The sequence below is a fragment of the Anopheles gambiae genome, chromosome 2 (genome assembly GCF_943734735.2).
Source record: "Anopheles gambiae chromosome 2, idAnoGambNW_F1_1, whole genome shotgun sequence".
Lineage (NCBI taxonomy): Eukaryota > Metazoa > Arthropoda > Insecta > Diptera > Culicidae > Anopheles > Anopheles gambiae.
Window position 1 is genome coordinate 112,964,500 of NC_064601.1, and position 19,450 is coordinate 112,983,949.

Consider the following 19,450-nt stretch of genomic DNA (forward strand, 5'->3'; position numbering starts at 1 on the left):
TTCAGCTAGATTTGCAAAAAAGCTTCCTTGCAATTGTTTGGTATTTAGATTATTTTTTTAACATTACTATCTAAATGTTACTATCTAATTTCCAAAATGATAGTCGGCTAGGGTAATCTATAGAGGCGTGTACATGAGCATAATATCTGCCACTTATTCTTAAAGGGATAGAAGCATTCTACGCATGGGCATACAATTTAGGTAGGAGTGAAGAGCTGCCAGTACTTGCATGAGAGGCCTTGAAAACAGATGTCGGATGGTATGGCGAACACTTGTACAAAGCTACCGGAATCGATATCCGGGGGCTTTGACCAGTAAAGTTACCAGTTAACAGACCCAAGTAAAAGCGTATCAATACAATTTGCGAACACAACGATAGGGTAGATTCATTTTCCGATTGCGCAAAGATGTCTATCAAAATAATGTGCATTTTGTTGAATAATGCATAGTTCTGCTCCTACACTTTTCGCTTAAGATACTTGATCATCTATTTGGCGCTCGGACATGCCGGCCTATACAGGCTTTCAAGACTACTTCAGTACCACGCAACCGAGTAGCCAGTCCAGACTGGGGTAATTAAGTGTTCGGTTCCTACTAGAAGAAGAATGTGGAACCTATGGCATGGCAAATACCTCGACATAAGATAGTCAACTATCCGATTCTGTCGACTATTTTTGTCGAAGCTTGTCATACACTCCGAGGTAATGATTTGTTCATCTGACTAAAGGTAGTGAAATAAATTCCAGTTTTTTGTTGTATGTTTTACTCAGCATTTATTATTACTGCTGTTGCTTCTGACAGTCAATTAGATTACAACCGATGGTGATGGCCTTCTTGATACCGTTCCACAAGTCTCCCCAAAATCCTCGGCCTCCCATTGCCTCGACTGCTGCGGCCTCCTCCGGGGTAAGCTCCAGCACGATCCTGGTGTTGGCGCTGGCTCCATCATTGCTGGAAGCGGCGGCCTCCTCAGGCTGGGGCAGTGCCTGGGAGACGGCGAACACCGCGATCAGAGCGATCAGGACGAAGGCGAATGCGAACTTCATGTTGGCTGCTTGGTTGGCCTTGGAACTGTGACTTAATACATCCTAGTCATTCTTCCGTCTTTTATATCCGCACTCTTCAGATACCCTTGAGCACTTTTTGAGTGCTGCTAACACAGCTGCAAATTCTGTTCCACCCAAAACCAATGCGGAATTCCACCGTCTTCTTCTTCTTCTATGTTTGATTATCTGCAACTGCACAAATAACACATTCTTGAAGTGTCTAATGCCGGTTTTTACTATTTGAAGAAAACGTATATAACATTCAATTAATATGAAGCTCATATACCTTCAACACAAGTTCAATGCCACAAAAACAAAACATTCAAAAATATACATATGATATATAAATCTATACCGATAAATAGATATATCTATATAATGTGTGTGTGTATGTGTGTGTGGGGGGGGGGTACATCTTCTTCGGGGTGGCAACGCTCTCATTGCCGGTCTGGTGGTACAGTCGTCAACTCGTATGACTTAACAACATGTCCATGATGGGTTCAAGTCCCTAATGGCCCCTGTCCCCATACGTAGGGCTGGCATATTCTGCTATGTGTAATCAGTAAGTCACCAAAAACCAATCTCACTTCTCTAGTGGATACAGACAGGCTTTGACCGACAACGGTTGTTGTGCCAAAGAAAAGGAACGCTCATCCATCCGTAGGCCTGTGACAGTGCTTTTTCGAATGCGATTTTATCGGACGTGCTGTCACAATTTTGTGTGAAATTTGACAGATAACGTAGGACGTCGAAATCGTTACCCTTCGTCGTTCGACGTTGTATAGAAGAACAAGACGTTAAAAATTAAATCCCATATAAAATGGTCAACATGCTCTTAGGCCCGTGGGAAAAAAATTGCTCGATGTGTATAATAAAAAACTTTTCATTTTCAAAAGATAAATTCTTTCGCGGATCATGCCTGCTTACGCCACAGGTTGAAGACCACTGAGCTACACGACATTTGTGAGGCCGTTGCCAGACACCGTAATGAAAACATTTGACAACCGATAAAAAAAACGCTTGTAATTGTAAACAACCAAACAAAGAGTTTTCTTTCAATCAGTTTGAAGAGAATAATTGGAAAACATAAGTAATATTTGTTTTAATTTGTTGGTTTGGACTACAGCACTAATTGGCTAACTTATAGCATTTTTTTTTCGTTTTTCGGTGTGTCTGGCAGCGGCCAAATGAAGGGTGCTGCGAGCAAGCTTAGCATCATCAAAAGCTCAAGCCAATTTAGAGCTTTCTTATATTCTCTCTCTCTCTTTCTCTCTCTCTCTCTCTCTCTCTCTCTCTTTCTCTCACTCTCTCTCTCTTTCTGTCTCTCTTTCTCTCTCTCTCTCTCTTTCTCTCTCTCTCTCTCTTTCCTTCTTACGATTTCTCTCTCTTTTATTCTTACGCTCTCTCTCTCTCTCGTTCTTTCTCTCTCTCTTTCTTACGCTCTCTCACGCTATTTCTTTCTTTCGCTCTCTCGCTCTCTCTTTCTTTCTCTTTTTATATCTATCTCTCTGTCTCTCTCAATCAGCTGCTTATTATTCTGGTATGACTGAGTAAGTCGTGCACAACAAAAGTAGTAAAACTATCTCAACATTTGTACGTATCTTCTATCTTACTAGAACATGTATATATTATTTGCCATACATGTATCATTAGTATACTGAATTATATACACTGAATAAGTCTCGAAAACCTGTACATGCCGGCATGTACACGTAGGGAGCCAAATAGAAGAAGTGTTAATTGACCATTTATTGTACCCAGTACCCAGAGACTGGGCTAATTATGTGTTCGGACACACATCAACAACAATAATGTGGAACCTAAAGCATGGCGTACACCTAACATAGTGAAAAGTTATCGCAAAGTGTTCATTTTTCATAATAAGATAGTCGACTGCTTTATTATCTTGCTCGTCGACTATTTTGGACAAAGATTTTCACACAACCTGAGTGGATGATTTGGTCATCTGGCTGAAGACAGTGAAATAAATTCCAGTTCTTTTATGCTCTATTTTTCACAAATCGTTTATTGACACTTTATGTTGCTTCTAGCAATCAATCAGATCGCAACCGATGGCCATGATCTTCTTGACGCTCTTCATCATGATAGGCCAGAATCCACGCCCTCCCATTTTCTGAACTGCGGCGGCCTGCTCCGGGGTAAGCTCTAGCACGATCTTGGTGATAGCGCTGGCTCCATCGTTGCTGGAAGCGGCGGCCCGCTCAGGTTGAGGCAGTGCCTGGCAGACGGCGAACACCGCGAACAGAGCAATCAAGACGAAGGCGAATGCGAACTTCATGTTGGCTGCTCGGTTGGCTTTGAATCTGGGACTTACTATATCCTATTCATTCTTCCGTCTTTTATATCCACTTTTCTGTTGCTGCGAAATCTGCTGTCTTCTTCGGATACGTGTAGCTGCAACCTACATTCGAACAATTTCTGTGTTTGATTGTCTGCAACTGTACAAACAACATATTCTTGAAATTTGTAAAGTCGGTTGTTACTATCCATTTTATGCGCATTAATGGTCGTTATATGGCCGGTCCCGTAGTACAGTCGCCAACTCGTACGACTTAAATACATGCTCGTCATGGGTTCAAGTACCGAACGGACCTTGCTCCCATACGTAGGAGTGGCTATCCTGCTATGTGTAATCAATAAGTCACTGAAAACCAACATCACTAGTGGTACAGCCAGGTCTTGACCAACAACAGATGTTTTGCCAACGAGGAAGAAGAAGATTGATCATTATATTGATCGAAATAATTATTTTGGAGAAAAGGTATATTGTTATGTTTCAAGCTTTTGAACTTTAGTACTTTATTAACACTTATACAACATATAAAATGAATATAATACACAATGTACAATACACTTTAAAATCATTCAAGCGGGTCGCGCACCAGCCACACCGAGCGCCCGTGCCGAGAGCTCCTGCTCGATCGGCTCGCTAACACACTCTGATCGTGCGGCGCTCTGCACACACTAACCCGGCGTTCTGGAACCAATCGAACACGACATCGAACTTGAAAAATGTATGAATTTGACATGTTAGATATGTTGGTTGTCAAGTTGAAATTGAAGCCTCGCATGTTTAGTGTGTGCAATAACGTGCGTAACACACTGTCATCCTACTGGACCGGTGGCAGCACAACTGCCACGGCAATACCAGGGGTCGGCACGGCTGCCGACAACAATATAACATTCAAATAAGTTTAACATAACTCCATCTCTTTCTAAGATGATGATGTTATTAATATTTTTCATTAAAAGCTTACAAGGAGGAACTTACTGGTAAGAATATGTAAAAAAATATGTCTGAATTGAGTCAATCAATTCCAAAAAATGGCAATCGCACCATCTGCATTCAGCTCCCATTGGGAACATACGTTCTAACACAATGTTGGCACTGGCTCCATCGTTGTCGGACATTTTGCCTGTTAACCTCCAAGAGAGATCGTCCCGAGAGAACAACGCAAAGTTCATATGGGATACAGGTCGATTCATATCCTAAAGAGGCGAATGAGGCCAATTGGCTCAAAGTCTTTATACAAATATACAAACAGGTATATACAAATATACAAGGTCGATTGATGGCTAAGGAATTAACAAATGAAAGTAAGTAGAAGTGGTCTCGATTTAACAGTATCCTCGTCAATCTCGTTTATTTGCCTTTTTGGTCTCAAGGTGCATCCATCTCATACATTTTAGATTTTTTCCTCCGATTCTCTTTAAAACGATATTTTTCGGTGATATTGCAAGTGTAATAATTATTTATGAGAATCGTATACCAAAAAAAAAACCACCCAAAACCTGTGGTATTATGAATAATCTGGCACAATAAATCCAGTTAATTTTTAGTAACAACCATGTGTTTTTCCTTCGGAGAACGTATTATAAAGGGTTTCACACAAAAAAGAATATTTGGTATTTTTCGGTAAAAACACGAAACGAATAATTGGGTGTCTCCAGTACACTGATGTGCACAAAGGTTATACGTGTAAAAAAATATTCCACCGCATGTCATCGGCGTGGAACAGTGTGTTCGAGAAATGTGCCGCAGATTCAGTATTGCATCCGGTGAATTCAGGTATCATCAACGTTTTCAAGTATCATACCGCAGTCTTGGCATTGGCTAAGACAGATTACGGAAGGGGTCCTGAGATAAAGTGTGAAACCCTGTATTTCAGATAGAAAAGCTATTATGGGTTTTCTATTTTCCATTTACCTTTCTGAGAAACGATTTTGATGATCTCTAGCGTATAAATAATTTATATGTAACAATTATTAAACCGCATTTTCATAATCAACATGTACATTCAACAAAAAAGTAAACCTGCAGTAAAAAAAACCGTTAGCTTAGTACAAGTGTTGGCAAGGCCATCCATCACACAGCTGTTTCTACAATTTTTGAGACGCTTGCCGCATTTGTTCTCACGGGTTGGAAATTGAAGATTTTGTTTACAATCTCATATAGAATAAATACACTTGATATACACGTTCATGAATAAGTAGAACTCGCTTTACTTTAAATGCATTTTATTTTTTCACTAATCAGATGCGCTTACTTCTATGACAGCACAACTGAATGATAAATTTTTCTTATTGTTTTACTGTGGTTTATTTTGATTTTGGGTAGCATTCTGACAGTCAATAACTTTGCAGGCAATTTTAATGCCCTCTATTACGCCTTTCAATATTTTTTTCCAAAAACGTTTGCGTCCCATTGCCTCGACCACTAGGGCCTGCTCCTTGGTAAGTTCTATCTCGATCTTGGTATTCACGCTAGTTCCATCGTTGTTCGAAGCAGCGGTCTCCTCGGGGCGAGGCAGTGCCTGGGAGATCGTGATCACCGCGAACAGAGCGATTAGGACGAATGCGAGCGAGAACTTCATGCTGTATAGCAGATTGGCGTCTGAGTTACGGATTATTGCTTCCTTGAAATTGTTCTGCCTTTTATTGTGCCTCAAACTCGGTATAATTTCGTGACTTATTAACTCAGCTGTATAGCATCTCCAGGAAAATGCTATTTTCGCAAATCATTAGCTTCTTAGAAGATTCTGGATAGAGATCTATGTGCATCGAAAATTGCGTCATGGCTCACATCTGAACCAATAGTACACATCAGTTGCTTTTAGATATCGTCGTAGCTTCTTTCGTGCCGTTTGAAATCTGTTTTGCAATGACAAGCAAGTATGTAAAGCATTTCTGAACACATGTGAAAACTGTATACAGTGTACTAGTAAAACGAAATTATCTAATAGAATACAGTACAGAATAAACAATAGAGTACAAAATTGAAAACAAATGCGATGTGATAATGAATATGTTAAGAAAATATCACACAAAAATTAGGCTGAGTTAATGCTCAACACACAGGCTACACAATTTAATAGTTATGAGGTCCTCGAAGCCACACATTTGAATATAGCATATTCAAACGTTCATCCTACAACCGAAATAGAATAATGCAAAACATCGCAACCATTTCTGTTACCTGGGATGTGGATATGAAATATTTCATACGAAACGTTTCACGCCATAATTTCAAACACTTTTCAAACATCGAATAACCGTTTCTTTCATTCGAAAACCATACGAAAGTGTAGTGTGGATTCGGAAATACAAACAATTCCTCACATTTTTGTTATATTTGGTTCCAACCTTCAGCAAAATACTCTTTCCATCTTAAACAGCACGACCGGAAACGACACGTGCATCAAGCTCGAAGCACGCCAACGACTGCCCAGCATCATCCACGAGATCGATCTCCACCGTAAGGCTAACGCGCGGATACACCAGCAGTACGGGCATGCTCAACCGATAGGTAATGTCCTCGTTGGCGCTGACCGGACACTGGGTATTCAGCAACCAATTGCAGGCAGCAGCCCGATCCGCCGGAAGCTCGAACGGTGCCGTTACGCCCAGTGCCGTAGCGACCACTTGCGTGCGCAGGTTGGCCGCCGCAAACGGGGCCGTAAAGTCCATGTCCATAATGGCATCGGATCCACGCACCAGGTCACACGGAGGAACCGTACAACCCTCCACACGTACCTCCGTTGGGGCTGGCCGCCCTCCGGTACAGGCGCGGGTTGCTACTCCGGCACCGATTGCGTTGGTGGCCGCCAGCACCACCAGACAGACCACACTGAACAACTTCAAGCAAGCCATCGGGGAGTACGTAGAGACTGTTGCTGCTATTTACCGAACACAACTTTTCGTTTGATATTGGCTCACAGCTTGGGAAGTCTTTTTATAGCGCCCAGGGTGTGGAATCATATCGCCTGATGCACCCGAATAAGGCTGATCGAGTTACGTTATTGGCCAGGTGTTTCACTTTTTTTTGGTTGGAAACCCTCGCCCGGTGATAAGCGGTTCAGTGTTTCTTGTTCTCGATATCTATCAAAAAGGCAACCCGGGGACGGATTTACGGGCGGATCTGTTCGTCGGCACCCGATACGATACGATCGGATTCCCAGTACAATCGGAGGGGAGCAATAAATCAATATAAACATCTCATGGAAACAAAAGGCCAACGAACGAACGTTGGCTGAGACGTCGGCTGATATTATTTTTAGTCAAATGAATCTTTTCCCCATAAAGCACACACAATTCAATTCCACGGTGTATTTACTCATAATTTTATTTCTACATGCGAATCAACAACAATTATAGGTAGTGTAAATATATCATTCTATAAAACGATAAACGTGTATAATATACCTAGCTCATCTGTGTACACAACATGTGCTTCTGCTTCCTCAACCTGTCTCTACGCGTGCTTACGAAGCAATATATAGTTTTGTGGCTTAGGTAGGCGACATAAGCGCGATTAGTGGCTACTACTCTACTTACAACAACCTACCCCTACATAGAAGCTATCACTTAGCAAAGCGAAGGAATTTACAGATTTATTACAATGTTCCGCATCTTCTGCCCGCCAAACCGACAGCAGTGCGCGGGACATGATAGGGCTATTAATAAACAATAAACATCATCCCGTTCGGCTTGGTGCGATTAAAATAGCTGTGCGTGCGTTCCGGCCTGCTCGATGTAAGACTCGCCTGTTCGGTGACGCGTGTTGGGTGGTTTTGGACACCAGCATTTCTCCTTTTCTTTCCCTCTCTTTAAATTAAACGCAGAGCGCTTCTCGCCAGCTAACTTTAACCTTACGCATTCATGCCGACGCATCTATCATCAGTAGCCTACGCTCTGTTCCTCGACTACCTGTATCGCCCTGGCACATGGTTAACATTCTTTGCGTAGAGAGCGCTTCCTGCTTACATCTCTTGTGATCGCCGCAAATCTATCTAATGCTGGGTAGACCGTTTAAGCCTAAAGTGTCGCGTTTGTGTTTTCCTTCCTCGTATTTCACTATCAACAAAGACCGCTGTCGCCCGTGGCCGTTCGTGTGTGATGTTTCGCACGATGTGTCATCAGTAAATCGATTACGTTCATCAACGATTTCTGTTTTGTATTTTGTTTCTCTCTTGTTCTTTTTGTTTGCCTCGCGTAGAAGAGAACTTTACCATGGGCTAAAGTGCTACAGATCTAAAGAAGAAAACATTGAAACAGAAAACGCATTATACGATCAGTATCGGAACCGGAGCCGGTTTGTGCTCTGGCAGTGTGTCTTGTGAGGCAACTCTTTCACTGATACACTACTCTAGGCGAAGCGAAGTACACTTAAAGTTTGTTTTTGCATTTAACTTCAATATTCCTCTCCTAGGTTGCACGGGTGCGCCTAACCAATGTTCAAGTAGTTTTTTTATATCCAATTAGTAGCTAATAACGGAAGACTTTCCCTATACAAGACATAACAATAAGTGTTCATTGGCACATAAGATCTGCTCGAAGCTTCTCGTGAGCAGGCAATAGTAAAAGACAATGGGAAACCGAAACCTTTCCAAGCCTTGGGAAGTCATGGTGAAGGTGTCAGAATCTTACAAATCTAAGGCAATTCGGTCCACAAAACAACCAACTAGTGCATTGTATACAAGCACTCCATCCTATATCAAACAGAAGCAAAGATTCTGCAGAGCGCCACCCGAATCACGGTTCGGATTATTACGACGACCTTTCACCGCCACAGTAGTCGTCTCTGTGGCGGATTCCAGCTCCGCACTGGGGGCTGACGTAGGGACGAAACTCACGGCAGACGCACGGGTCGTCTGCTTCTCACCGAGACAGGAGGACATCAGTGGAATGGTCGTTGGCTTACCCGGCAGGGTCACGATACTGCTGCTGTCCGTCGTGCTCGGATGTACGCCCTCTGACATCTCCTCCCCAGCTACAAGATACCGTTTTTTTTTTTTTTGTTCAAACAACAGAGGGACAAAAGAGAGGATATAGAAAACGGTTCGGCGCACAGTGGTACGTTGAAAAGCCGTATACGACAACATGGGTGTTATTTTACAAAACGAACAAAACACGATCGCTGGCATCGCTGCACAACAACGCACGCGGTTAGCTGCGAAAAGGTGAATACAGGTGTCCTACGGTGCCATTGTGGTGCCCCCAACCTTCCTATCAGTGTGTGTTTGTGTGCGCGTATATCAGTCACAACCATTTATGTACGCAAGATAGCAGATAGCCTTTGCGTTTGAAGAATACAGAACCTCATTGATCGAAAACTTTCCCCCAAAAACCAAAAACCACATCCTCCCTGCATAGAAAGTCTTGCAAGAGATTCGTTCTTCAACTGCACGGGGCGCTGCTGCATCGAGGACATTTGTTTCTTCCCCACAAGCCTCGCGTTTGAGGCTATCTGAGTCAACCTGTGAAATCTTTACAACCCTCGTGTTCATTCTCTCTCTCTCTTTACCTTCTTAAAGTATCATGAGTGCAAACAGTGTAATAATGGCAATAATGATCGCAATAACTGTAACATAATCAATGCTGCTATTAGCCAAGCCATAGGTACATGCAAGAACGACATGCTGCGGTTGCACTAAGCTACTGCTGCTACTCTTCCGCTTCGTTTGCGCACCACCGCCGACTGATCTGCTGCGGCTACTGCTTCCGGAGCTTTCACCACGCGTTCGATAGCGTTGTTGTCGATCAGCATCATTATCATCGTCAAGAGGGCGCGGCACCAATGCCTCTAGTCGTCTCCGTTCCGCTTCAAGCCTGCTCAACTCTTCCAACGTTTCAACCGGTGGGTCATCTACGCTCGATTCTTCGACAGCATCGCTCTCTACCGGTTCTTCTTCCTTCAGCTCCGTCGTCTCCTGCGCACTCACATCCTCGATGAAGATCTCCGGTATCTGCAGCTCGCTGCGAAACGGATAGTACCCAGTGCCGCACGGTCCAATGCGAACCTCATTCACGAACGTCACCTTCCGATCGATCGGCCCGCTGCCAGGGAACTCGGACCCAAAATCGTTCAGGCTAACGTTGCCCGAATCGGTCGTGGTGGAGTCGACATCGTTCGCGGCAGTCGTTTCCTCCAGCTCCTCGGCCAGATCCTCGTGGATCGTGTCGAGACTGTGGTGCAGATGGTTGCCGAAGCTACTGCGCAGATAGAAGCTTGTCATCGGCGGTTCCTCATCGCTCGCGGTAACCTCAACAGCGGTGGCGGTGGTGTCGTGCGTTTGCGTGTCAGAAGAAGTGATAATAGTGGTGGTGGTGGTGTTCGTGTTGGTAGTGACATTCTTACAAGCGATGCTATTAGTAGCGGAAACAGCGCAAACACTCGCCACGGTGCTGGTAGTAGTGGTAGTAAGGGATTGGTTAGGGAAAAGGATGGTCGGGACGGGCACGGAAAGGACAACACCACCATCATGCTCATCGGTGGTACCGGTGGTGGCAGGATCGCCGGACAGTGCAGTACGGGGGAGCGGGACAGAGGGTTTGGCACACGACAACGAAAGCAACGGTACACGGCCGGTACCGGCTGCTTCCTTACCTGTCGGTGTTGGGCTCTTGATGCCGAAGATCATGGCAAGCTCTTCGGACGAGTTGTACTGCGACTCCGTGTCGGACGGTGTTAGCCGCACGGAGGACACCGGGGGCGACGGACGGGACGTTTTAGTTCGTCCCTCGCTAGAGGGGGACGTACTGGTGGCCCGTTGTTGGGACGTTTCGCTCGCTGTGACAGACTTAGGACCGACGCTCTGGGAGGAGGACTTTGGACAAGGCTCGGTCTCGCTCGAGGACTTCAGCTCGGTCTGCGCACTGGCAGGCACTTTCTGGGCAGCGTTGGATTCCAGCTCAATGCCACACTCCTTCATGATGATGTCGATCTCTTCCTCTGTGGACTTTTTATCCGTATCGGACTCAAAAGGTTCAATACTCTCGACCAGATTATCGTAATCACGCTCGATCGATGACTTCACGCGCTCATCTCGCTGCTCATCCTCAGCTTCCAGCTCACTGAGCTGCTCCTGGCAGCGTTTGCTGAGCGCTTCGAAGCTACCGGCCGGCGTTAGCTGCTCTATAAGCCCACTCAACACAGACGGTTCGCTGGATGGCGCTGGTTCTACGATAGTGGGCTGCTCTGGAACGATCGTCTTTGGAGCAGCACGTTCGATCGGACTTTGCTCCCGTTTCTTCGGCGACAGCTTGCTCGATGCAGACGCTTCCTTTCGCATCTCCTTCTTGGGTGCCTCTTCAATAACGTCACGCAACATTCGCTCACAGTACTTGGCCGCTTGCGCCACCTCGGCCAGCTCCTTCGGTGTCTCACTTCGCTGTGACTTCACAGTAGCTCTGGCGGCTACAACCACCACCTCCTCCTTTTTCGTGGGTGCAATCGTCTTGGAAATGGGACGCGCCCCTCCAACCGACTTCACCTCCGGGCTGGTGCCACTCGACACGGACTGCGTTTCTTTGCGAAGTTCGGCCAGATCGGCCCCAAGCTTCTCGCTCGTAGACTGCGCCTCCAGTGCGATCGCGTTCAGGATCTCCTCAAACTCGGCCTTATGCTTTGCGCCCACAATGACCGGTTCGGTGCCGGAGCGCGGTCGTGGAGTAGGTGTCGAACCGGCACTGCTTCCCTCTGTCGCTGCCGGGCTCTTGGGTGGACTTCCGGACGAGCTTGACTTCAGCGTTGAAGGGAGATTGAACACAGCACCACGATTCTCCTTCGGCAGTGTCGTGCCACTCTTCGGACGCATGGTAACTGGCTTCTCCTTTGCCGGTGAGGCATCTTTCGACTTCGGTGCCGGTGCCACCACCTCCCGACCAGGGGTGGTCGCTTCTCGCAGACTCTTTGCGTACAGCTCTATCTTATAGTAGTCTTCCAGATTTCCACCCGAAGGTTTGGCCGCATCGCGCTGTATCTGGCTGTAGATGTTGGACGATAGCGAACCGGTCGAACGTTTCTGGCGTGAGTCGTCCGACCCGCTGCTAGTATTACCGCTCTGCGATGGTGGTGCATGACGTACGCCGGCACGATCGATACATGCCAGTAGATCCTTGTCCTTGCGCAGCTGTCGGAAGGCGAGGTCGTCTGCCACGAGATCCGGAGATCGCTGCGGTTGGAAGCGTGGCTTGGTCTGCTTCACCGGTGCCTGCACCGTCAGATAGTCCGTGTTCGGGGAGGGTGGTATCGGTCCGACTGGAATACCGAACGGTGGCTGCGTTTCTGGCGCTTTGATCGAGCTGTTTGCTCGCTTGATGCTACGGTAGCTTAGATCATCTAGCTGTACATCTGGCTCGGCCTTAGCTCGCTCCTCATCTGCATCCGCATCGTAGCGATAGTGACGCGCCCGCTGGCTGAACCCAGTTGGTGTGGGAAGATCTCGTTGCTCGGCACGCTCTAGCAGATCTTCATCGCTGAGCTTAAGGCTCTTGTAGATCGCTTCCAGCTCATTGATTGCCTCCTCCAGGTTGGCCGATTTGCGCTTCCGGGCTAACTCTTCCTCCGAGCAGGAGTTTCGCTTCGAAATGGTTCGCATCGGTGGAGCAGGAGGTTGCTGCTCTTCACCATATCGCCTATAGCCGTGCGTTCCATGCACCGTAGTAGTACCTTGGGCAACGGTTTTTGCCACATGTTCTTCGTATTTGTTCGGCACCACCGTTGTCTCCGGTGCCGTTTTCATCTTCACCTCGTACAACTTTTCATTCGACTTCGCTCGGTTAGCACATGTCTCTCCGGTCTGCCGCAGATACAACCGTCCGCTCACAATGTTCTTCATCTCCCCATCTCCATTCTTCCCATTCTGCTTATCATCCAGCAGATGGTCGAGCTCGCGCGTCAACTCCTGATTGCGACGGTTCATGATCTCCAGCGCTCGGGATGTCGATACGGAGCGAGATGAAATGGCCGTTCCCGCCACACCCGGACGACGTTCCGTAGCACGACCACGGCGCGATTGTACCGTCCCATTTTGCTGTTCCTCCTCAATGCGACGCCAGAAGGCGGATGCGGACTGTTGTGGAGTGCGCGAACCACCTCCACCACCGACCGAGTCGGAACTGTCCGCACGCAGCGACCGTGAGGACGAACCAACGCGTCCTCCTCCGGTCGGTGTGGGGGTGCTGGTGTAGGCGAGGGAAGACTCACTGCCCGTCGGCACCGGATCGGCTAGCTTCGGTTCGTACGGTTCGAAGGTGCGATCTTGTATCTGGATCGGTTTGCGCGAACGAGGCGTTACATCCGTTACGTAACGATACTCTACCGAGTGCTGCGGTGGTGTGGCAGGCAGTGTCGCATGATAGTTCGGTTGCTGCTGATGGTGCTGCTGCTGCTGTTGATGCTGATGGTGCTGATGGTGATGGTAAGCCACACTGGACGGTGGTGTACTCGGTGGCTGGATGGTGGTAACTGGTGGTTGCTGCTGTCGAGATATGTAACGCTGTCTGTGTTGTTGCTGTTGTTGCTGCTGCTGCTGCTGTTGTACCTCAGCCGGCTGTACAGAGGTAGCTCTTGGTGGTGTTACAGAGTGTGCACTGGGAGCAGTACGCTGCACTGGCTGCATCGAACCCCACAAGCGATCCTCACTGTTACACTTGCCGTTCGATTGCCAAACGTTACCCGGCACCTGATGGAACCGATCGAACGCATAAGACACGGGTCGTGCCTCGTTGGTGTGACCGATCGTGAGCCGTCGCTGCGGATCCCTGGGAGGAATCGGCGGTGGACTGCGGATAGCGTCACGCATCGAGCTCGCCTTGCTCTGTATGTAGAAGCTGTTTTCGTACGTTACAGCTGCCGGTGCGTTACCCGTACCGTGGGACGGCGGTGCCGTCGAGTAGTTCAACTGATGCGCATAGTTCGGCGAGCTCGACTGATACAGATGGTGCGGAACGTTCGTTAAGCTGGCCGAATTGCGCAGCGTCATCTGGAGTGGTTGCTGCTGCGGCTGATGATGGTGATGCGTGTGGTGATGATGCGGATTGTGTCGTCGGTAGGTAACGTCCATTGACTGAACGCTGCCACCGTGCAGCATACTGGGTGAAATCGGTTGCGTGTGCCATCGATTGACGGTAGGCGCTGGTACGACCGAGCCCTGCGGACTACCGCCATCGTCACGGGACATACGCTTCAGGTAACGCTCGGTGCGTGCCGTACGAGACTTTCGATGCGAGCCGGCACTATGATTGCCCAAGCTGTCGTCACTGCGGAACCGCGACATGGAGGACGATCGATGCGACTCCTCATCGCTTGATGACTGCCGCTCCTTTGAATGTCTGCTCGACCGGTCCGTCTTTCTTCCCCGTCGATCGAGCGATCCATTCCCGGGGTATCGTTCGATTGTGTTTATGCCGTCAGTTTCCCGGAACCCGTACTGGTTCAGTTGCTGTGGATGGTGCTGATGATGCGGTATAATGTGCTGCTGCTGCTGTTGCTGTTGCTGTTGTTGTGGATTGATTACAATGTGATCAAATCCAGCACCCACGATCCTGCTCGAACGCTTCTTGCGCTTGCCGTTCAGCGTGCCCTGGCTCTTGACCGGCACAAAGCCCGCCTTCCGGTCCTCCTCCGAGCTCGAGTCCGTCTCTAGGTCCTTCTTCTTCTTGCGAAACAGACTGCCCAGCGACCACTTCTTGTCCTTGGCGTCCTTCGCTTTGTGTGCCGTCGTTGTTGCCTTTTCCATGGCTTGCTGTCGCTGCTGCTGCTGCACATGAGTCGTTATGTCCTTTGGCAGCGGTAACTGTGGCCTCCACGGGGATGCCGTCTGTACAGTCTGCAAGGGAAAAGGGAAAGAAAGATGGTAAATAAACAATCTTCGATGGAATGCAATCGAAACGAATGGGTAGTGGGCAGACAGTACATCATCATCATCTTCTTGCTACGGACTGGAACACTCCAGATTGAACGTAAATGCGATGTGAAGAATCTAAAAATAAGTCCACCGTAACTGTTCATCCCACAACACACTCTTGATCGATGGTTCCCATGCCTTACAACCATCACTAACGTTCGATCGTCGTTCGAAATCGCTATCAGTTTGCTAATTCTTTCCCAAGAGCAACTCTGCCACAATTGCCACAATTTAAAAAGCGTACGCAAGCGCTTTCACCTGTCCCACAGCGTGTTTGGTAATGCGCTGCACGCAAACGGATCTAACGCAATGGTTCCTATCAATGGACGTGATGTGGTCGTATGGTTTGTGTCTTGCTCGGTAAGAAAATAACCACTAGACGCGGTACAACAAGCGATTAGGTAATGGACCGTGTACCAGCACTGTATCGATACCGGGGACTCTAACAACAATTGAATCGCCGGAAAAGTGCTTCACCATTCAATCGACTTTGGCACATCGCGATCCGAGAGTTGTTCTATGTTTCTTGCCCGAGATGGAAAATTGCACCAACGCAACAAAGCGTTTACGCATTCCGGCAAAATTAATTGCCAGCCGCTTTGGTCGGAGTCTTCTCTCTCTCGCTACCAGCGCCATCACCTTTTTTTCCAAACAAACGGGAATGTTTGGATGTTTCTGCTGCTTGAAGCGCATTTCACCGACGGCAGTGAGTGGCCACTGCTCACAGTGGAAGACTATTTTTACCGCAGCTTCGCAAATCGGCACCAGAAGATGGTGTGTGTGTTGATGATTAAGGGCACGTATCTGTCCAACGCGTCATACGAAAACGGTCACCTCCCTGGTATGGAGGTGGTACAGCGGCCGAGTTGACCGTTACCACCCATCATTTACTTCCCGGTTGGCGGTTTTGCCTGGCAGCCGGCGATGCCCATAAGCAAATGGAGCGCGCTCAGGTGTCAGTCAGGAAGCGGATGCTCCAAACCGGTGGACAGGTTTATTATAGCTCTCGCGGAAGATCACTCGGCTGGTATGCAGATTTTGGCAGCGCTCGTATGATGTTGCCCGCAGGTTTTGCGCACCGTGTTGAGCACCGCACCAAACAAAACACACAGCCGTGTCGACAATTATTACGTGACTTTCTCCACTGAACTATGCACCCTTTTAGCAGATCGATAATTTCCAGCGAGTTTTACAGCCACGACAGACAGCCGCACGACATCAAACATTCGCCAGCCAGTTTGGTTTTGTTTCCTTATATCGTCCATATTGGAAACAGTTGCTCAAGATCGAAACCCATTCGTTAATGTGTTAAGTAGCGCTACGATCGTATTTTACCTGCCACGACAGAGCATCAAGAGCAGCCTCACCTTAAGAAACTCAGTCAAGCGATCGGATCATTGAGGTTATATTTCGGCGTTTCGATTTCCAGACAACACAAACAAATAGAAAAAACAGTCAGTTCGGGAAGCTTAAATGCATTGCTCGACCGTCGTTGCTCCCTCTGTTTACTTGGTAAGTGATCTGCAGGGATCACTCCAGCCCATCCAGCTGCGTACTGCCACTCGGGACGCTTGCGCAAACTCCCGCAGCAGGGCAGAGTTACTTCAATTGGCAATTGCTTAAATTATCCTCCACGAAAGGGCTCCACCCGGGGACGGGGTGAAACAGTGGCCGTGGAAGAAGTCACTCGACCCCGAAAAGCAAAACAAACTCTGGAGTGAGGTACTTGGTACTCGGTACCAAATAATAACGGGGTACTCGGATCACTCAACGTGACGCGACACGAGAAGAAGGTACTTGATTTAAATTTTTGGAGCTTTTCTTTTCTCTCTTCACTCCTTTTCGAGTGTCAACTTAGCTTTTTTGCTTTTTTTGTGGAGTTTCGCTGCATTCTGGCAGCGGGGCACGAGATGATGCGTGCACGATACCTCCCGGCGCTGCGTAGGTCACTGTCAGCCCGGTTACGCATGACGCATCCCCTGTACGTGTCAATGTCATGCTCGATGATCATAATTATTACGTTTGCGTTGGAGTTGCAGACCGAGGAAATTGGAGCAAGGCAGCAGCAGTGGTCATGTTCTAGGCGCACCGCCGAGAGAACCGCCCGTATCGGGTGACGCAAGCACGTCTTCTCGCATCTGCTCGCAGCCGTAAACAATCTCCCCCCTGAAGCTGGTGTACATATACATTTGCGAGCGTTTGCTGTCGCGATCGACGGCCACGAACGAATGGAATGCATTGCAATGGACCGGCGGGCATGTGCAGATGATGCCCGAATGTTGTTGGTGGGTACCGTCCGTTTCGCAACCGAATACAACTATGTCCTCCTCCACCCCTCCTTGCGGCTTGGCGTGCATGCAAAAGCCGCATTTTAGAGAAAAGAAACGATGACAAAAATGTCCCTCTGATTCATAGACCACCTTTGGCCGCACTATCGTGTGAAGACACAGTCCTCCCCCTTCTACCTAATAGGTACAGGGAGGAACCTTGAAAACTGAGAGCCGCTCGACCGTCTTGGGGTGTATATCTCGTTTTTTTTTACATCACGAGTGAGTGCGCGTTTGAGGGTGGTTTTTTTCACCGTCGGTTGGATCTATTTAGAGACTATTACGTGCGTGGGAAAGTCCGAGGGTGGATCATCATCACGAATGATGAATGAGGTGTGCGGGAATAAAAGGACACGACACAACATGCCATTTCGAGATCATCTTCCTTCCCCCCGGTGCTCGTTCAATCACTGTGCGTGTACACTTGGTTTGGAGATCGATACAGACGGGCCTAGAAGGTTGAATGGGGTGGAAGATGCAGCTCAATTAATGTCAATGTCTGATGACAGCTTGATTCAACGACACAACAACACAACCACACAACCCACTAAAGGAACACTTGAGCGCTTTGGTCAGCGTTTCGCACGGAACGATGCCATTTCATCTTACTTGAAATAATACAAATGCTTGATTGGACATCTTGCTTTAATGACACTGGCGATATCTTCTGGACCGTTAGCGACTCGCTTGATTTGCACCGACGTCAGAGTGTGCAGAGATCTCTACACACATTTATCACAGAACAGCGATCACATGTTCGGCGAACCGACCGGCGACGGTGAACTACAAATGGATACTAAAACACATCCCGCGCGAACTCACATGCCAATGCATACGCACGCAACTGGGTGAATTGGCACTGGTCACTAAGGTGCTACCACTACTACCGCGCGTATCTGTGCGCGCGCCATCCCGCAGACTGTGGTTGTGCGTGTTGGTAAATGCGAATAGTAGAACGGCACTGCGCATCCTCCGTACTGAGATGCGCACGTCGACATGCACAGATAAGACAAATTTGCATGCTCCCGCGTGTGCGTGTGTGTGTTTGGAGCCGTTTGACAGAAGCGTCGGCGACACATGATACAACCTGTGAGTACACGCGTACGTACGCAAAACCACTTTGTGCTGCGTGAAGGACGCCAGATGACATCTATGCAGAGCACACAATTGTGCTTGCGCATCACAATGTACGCTCCCCATGTTACAAGACCTCTTTTGCGTTATCCTGCGCTTGTGTACGATCGAACTCTTTCTCACACATACACATACACACGATCGCGGTATGGTTTATACTCCCAAAATAGAACAACAAAGAAGAGCACCCGCAACAACTCCCCCCTTGAGCGCGTTTATTTACATTAGCAGTTCATTAAAAATAGCTTCCGATGGTTGGAAAGATCGGAAGATGTATACCCCAATGTCGGAGACAGCCAGAAACGTACACCGTAGAGCACCGGTACCGGAGTTCAACGTGCGGACGCTACTACTGTCTGCCCCCAAACAGATGCTCTGGCAGTGGCAGATTGTACACCCCCCAACCTCAAGATGTATCGTAATGCCCAAAGCCAAAGGATAGGGGATGTTTATTTACCGCCGAATTCACGCGCAGATGGCACGGAAGTGACGACGACTGCCCATCGCAACGGGACGAACGGGACAAACAAACAAGCAATCCTTTCCTTCGCGCTGTAGAAATGTAGCGTTTTCTGCGAAAATTTAGGTCGAGGCGAGTACTCTCGCGTACACATGTGGTCAGTGCGCGAACTCCAAACAACGTATCTTTGCGTCTCGAAGAAGAATCTTCCCGAGGTTATCGAACGATCGAACGATCGCTCTGGAAGGCATCGGAAGGCAAACTTCGTTGTTA

General features: G+C 47.9%; 4 protein-coding genes across 14 annotated transcripts in view; all 4 read right to left on the reverse strand.

Annotated features, from left to right (window-relative positions):
* LOC5667093 (supervillin) overlaps positions 1-19,450 on the reverse strand; it is a 205,880-nt gene that overhangs the window by 124,978 nt on the left and 61,452 nt on the right. For 5 of the 11 annotated variants that reach the window (XM_061642225.1, XM_061642222.1, XM_061642226.1 and 2 more), the window contains exons 1-2: positions 18,193-18,417; positions 10,954-15,178 (exon numbers count right to left, since the gene is read on the reverse strand). In XM_061642225.1, the coding sequence (XP_061498209.1) occupies positions 10,954-15,178; positions 18,193-18,222 (4,255 nt within the window). In that variant the 5' untranslated portion in view covers positions 18,223-18,417. Of the gene's footprint in view, positions 1-10,953; positions 15,179-18,192; positions 18,765-19,450 lie in introns of those variants that run through there. The other 6 variants (XM_061642227.1, XM_061642223.1, XM_061642228.1 and 3 more) reach the window with 4 other exon arrangements.
* On the reverse strand, positions 72-1,091 carry LOC133391146 (uncharacterized). Its single transcript, XM_061642298.1, has one exon. It carries the CDS (start codon positions 1,044-1,046, stop codon positions 780-782), a length of 267 nt encoding a protein of 88 aa, XP_061498282.1. The 5' UTR covers positions 1,047-1,091; the 3' UTR covers positions 72-779.
* LOC4576347 (uncharacterized) lies at positions 3,042-3,923 on the reverse strand. Its single transcript, XM_061642299.1, has one exon. It carries the CDS (start codon positions 3,343-3,345, stop codon positions 3,094-3,096), a length of 252 nt encoding a protein of 83 aa, XP_061498283.1. The 5' UTR covers positions 3,346-3,923; the 3' UTR covers positions 3,042-3,093.
* LOC1269932 (NPC intracellular cholesterol transporter 2) lies at positions 6,674-7,283 on the reverse strand. Its single transcript, XM_308586.2, has one exon. It carries the CDS (start codon positions 7,215-7,217, stop codon positions 6,735-6,737), a length of 483 nt encoding a protein of 160 aa, XP_308586.2. The 5' UTR covers positions 7,218-7,283; the 3' UTR covers positions 6,674-6,734.

Bases quoted from the DNA above. Each gene is read 5' to 3' on its own strand.
- LOC133391146 (XM_061642298.1), bottom strand. From the start codon at position 1,046: ATGAAGTTCGCATTCGCCTTCGTCCTGATCGCTCTGATCGCGGTGTTC.
- LOC1269932 (XM_308586.2), bottom strand. From the start codon at position 7,217: ATGGCTTGCTTGAAGTTGTTCAGTGTGGTCTGTCTGGTGGTGCTGGCG.
- LOC4576347 (XM_061642299.1), bottom strand. From the start codon at position 3,345: ATGAAGTTCGCATTCGCCTTCGTCTTGATTGCTCTGTTCGCGGTGTTC.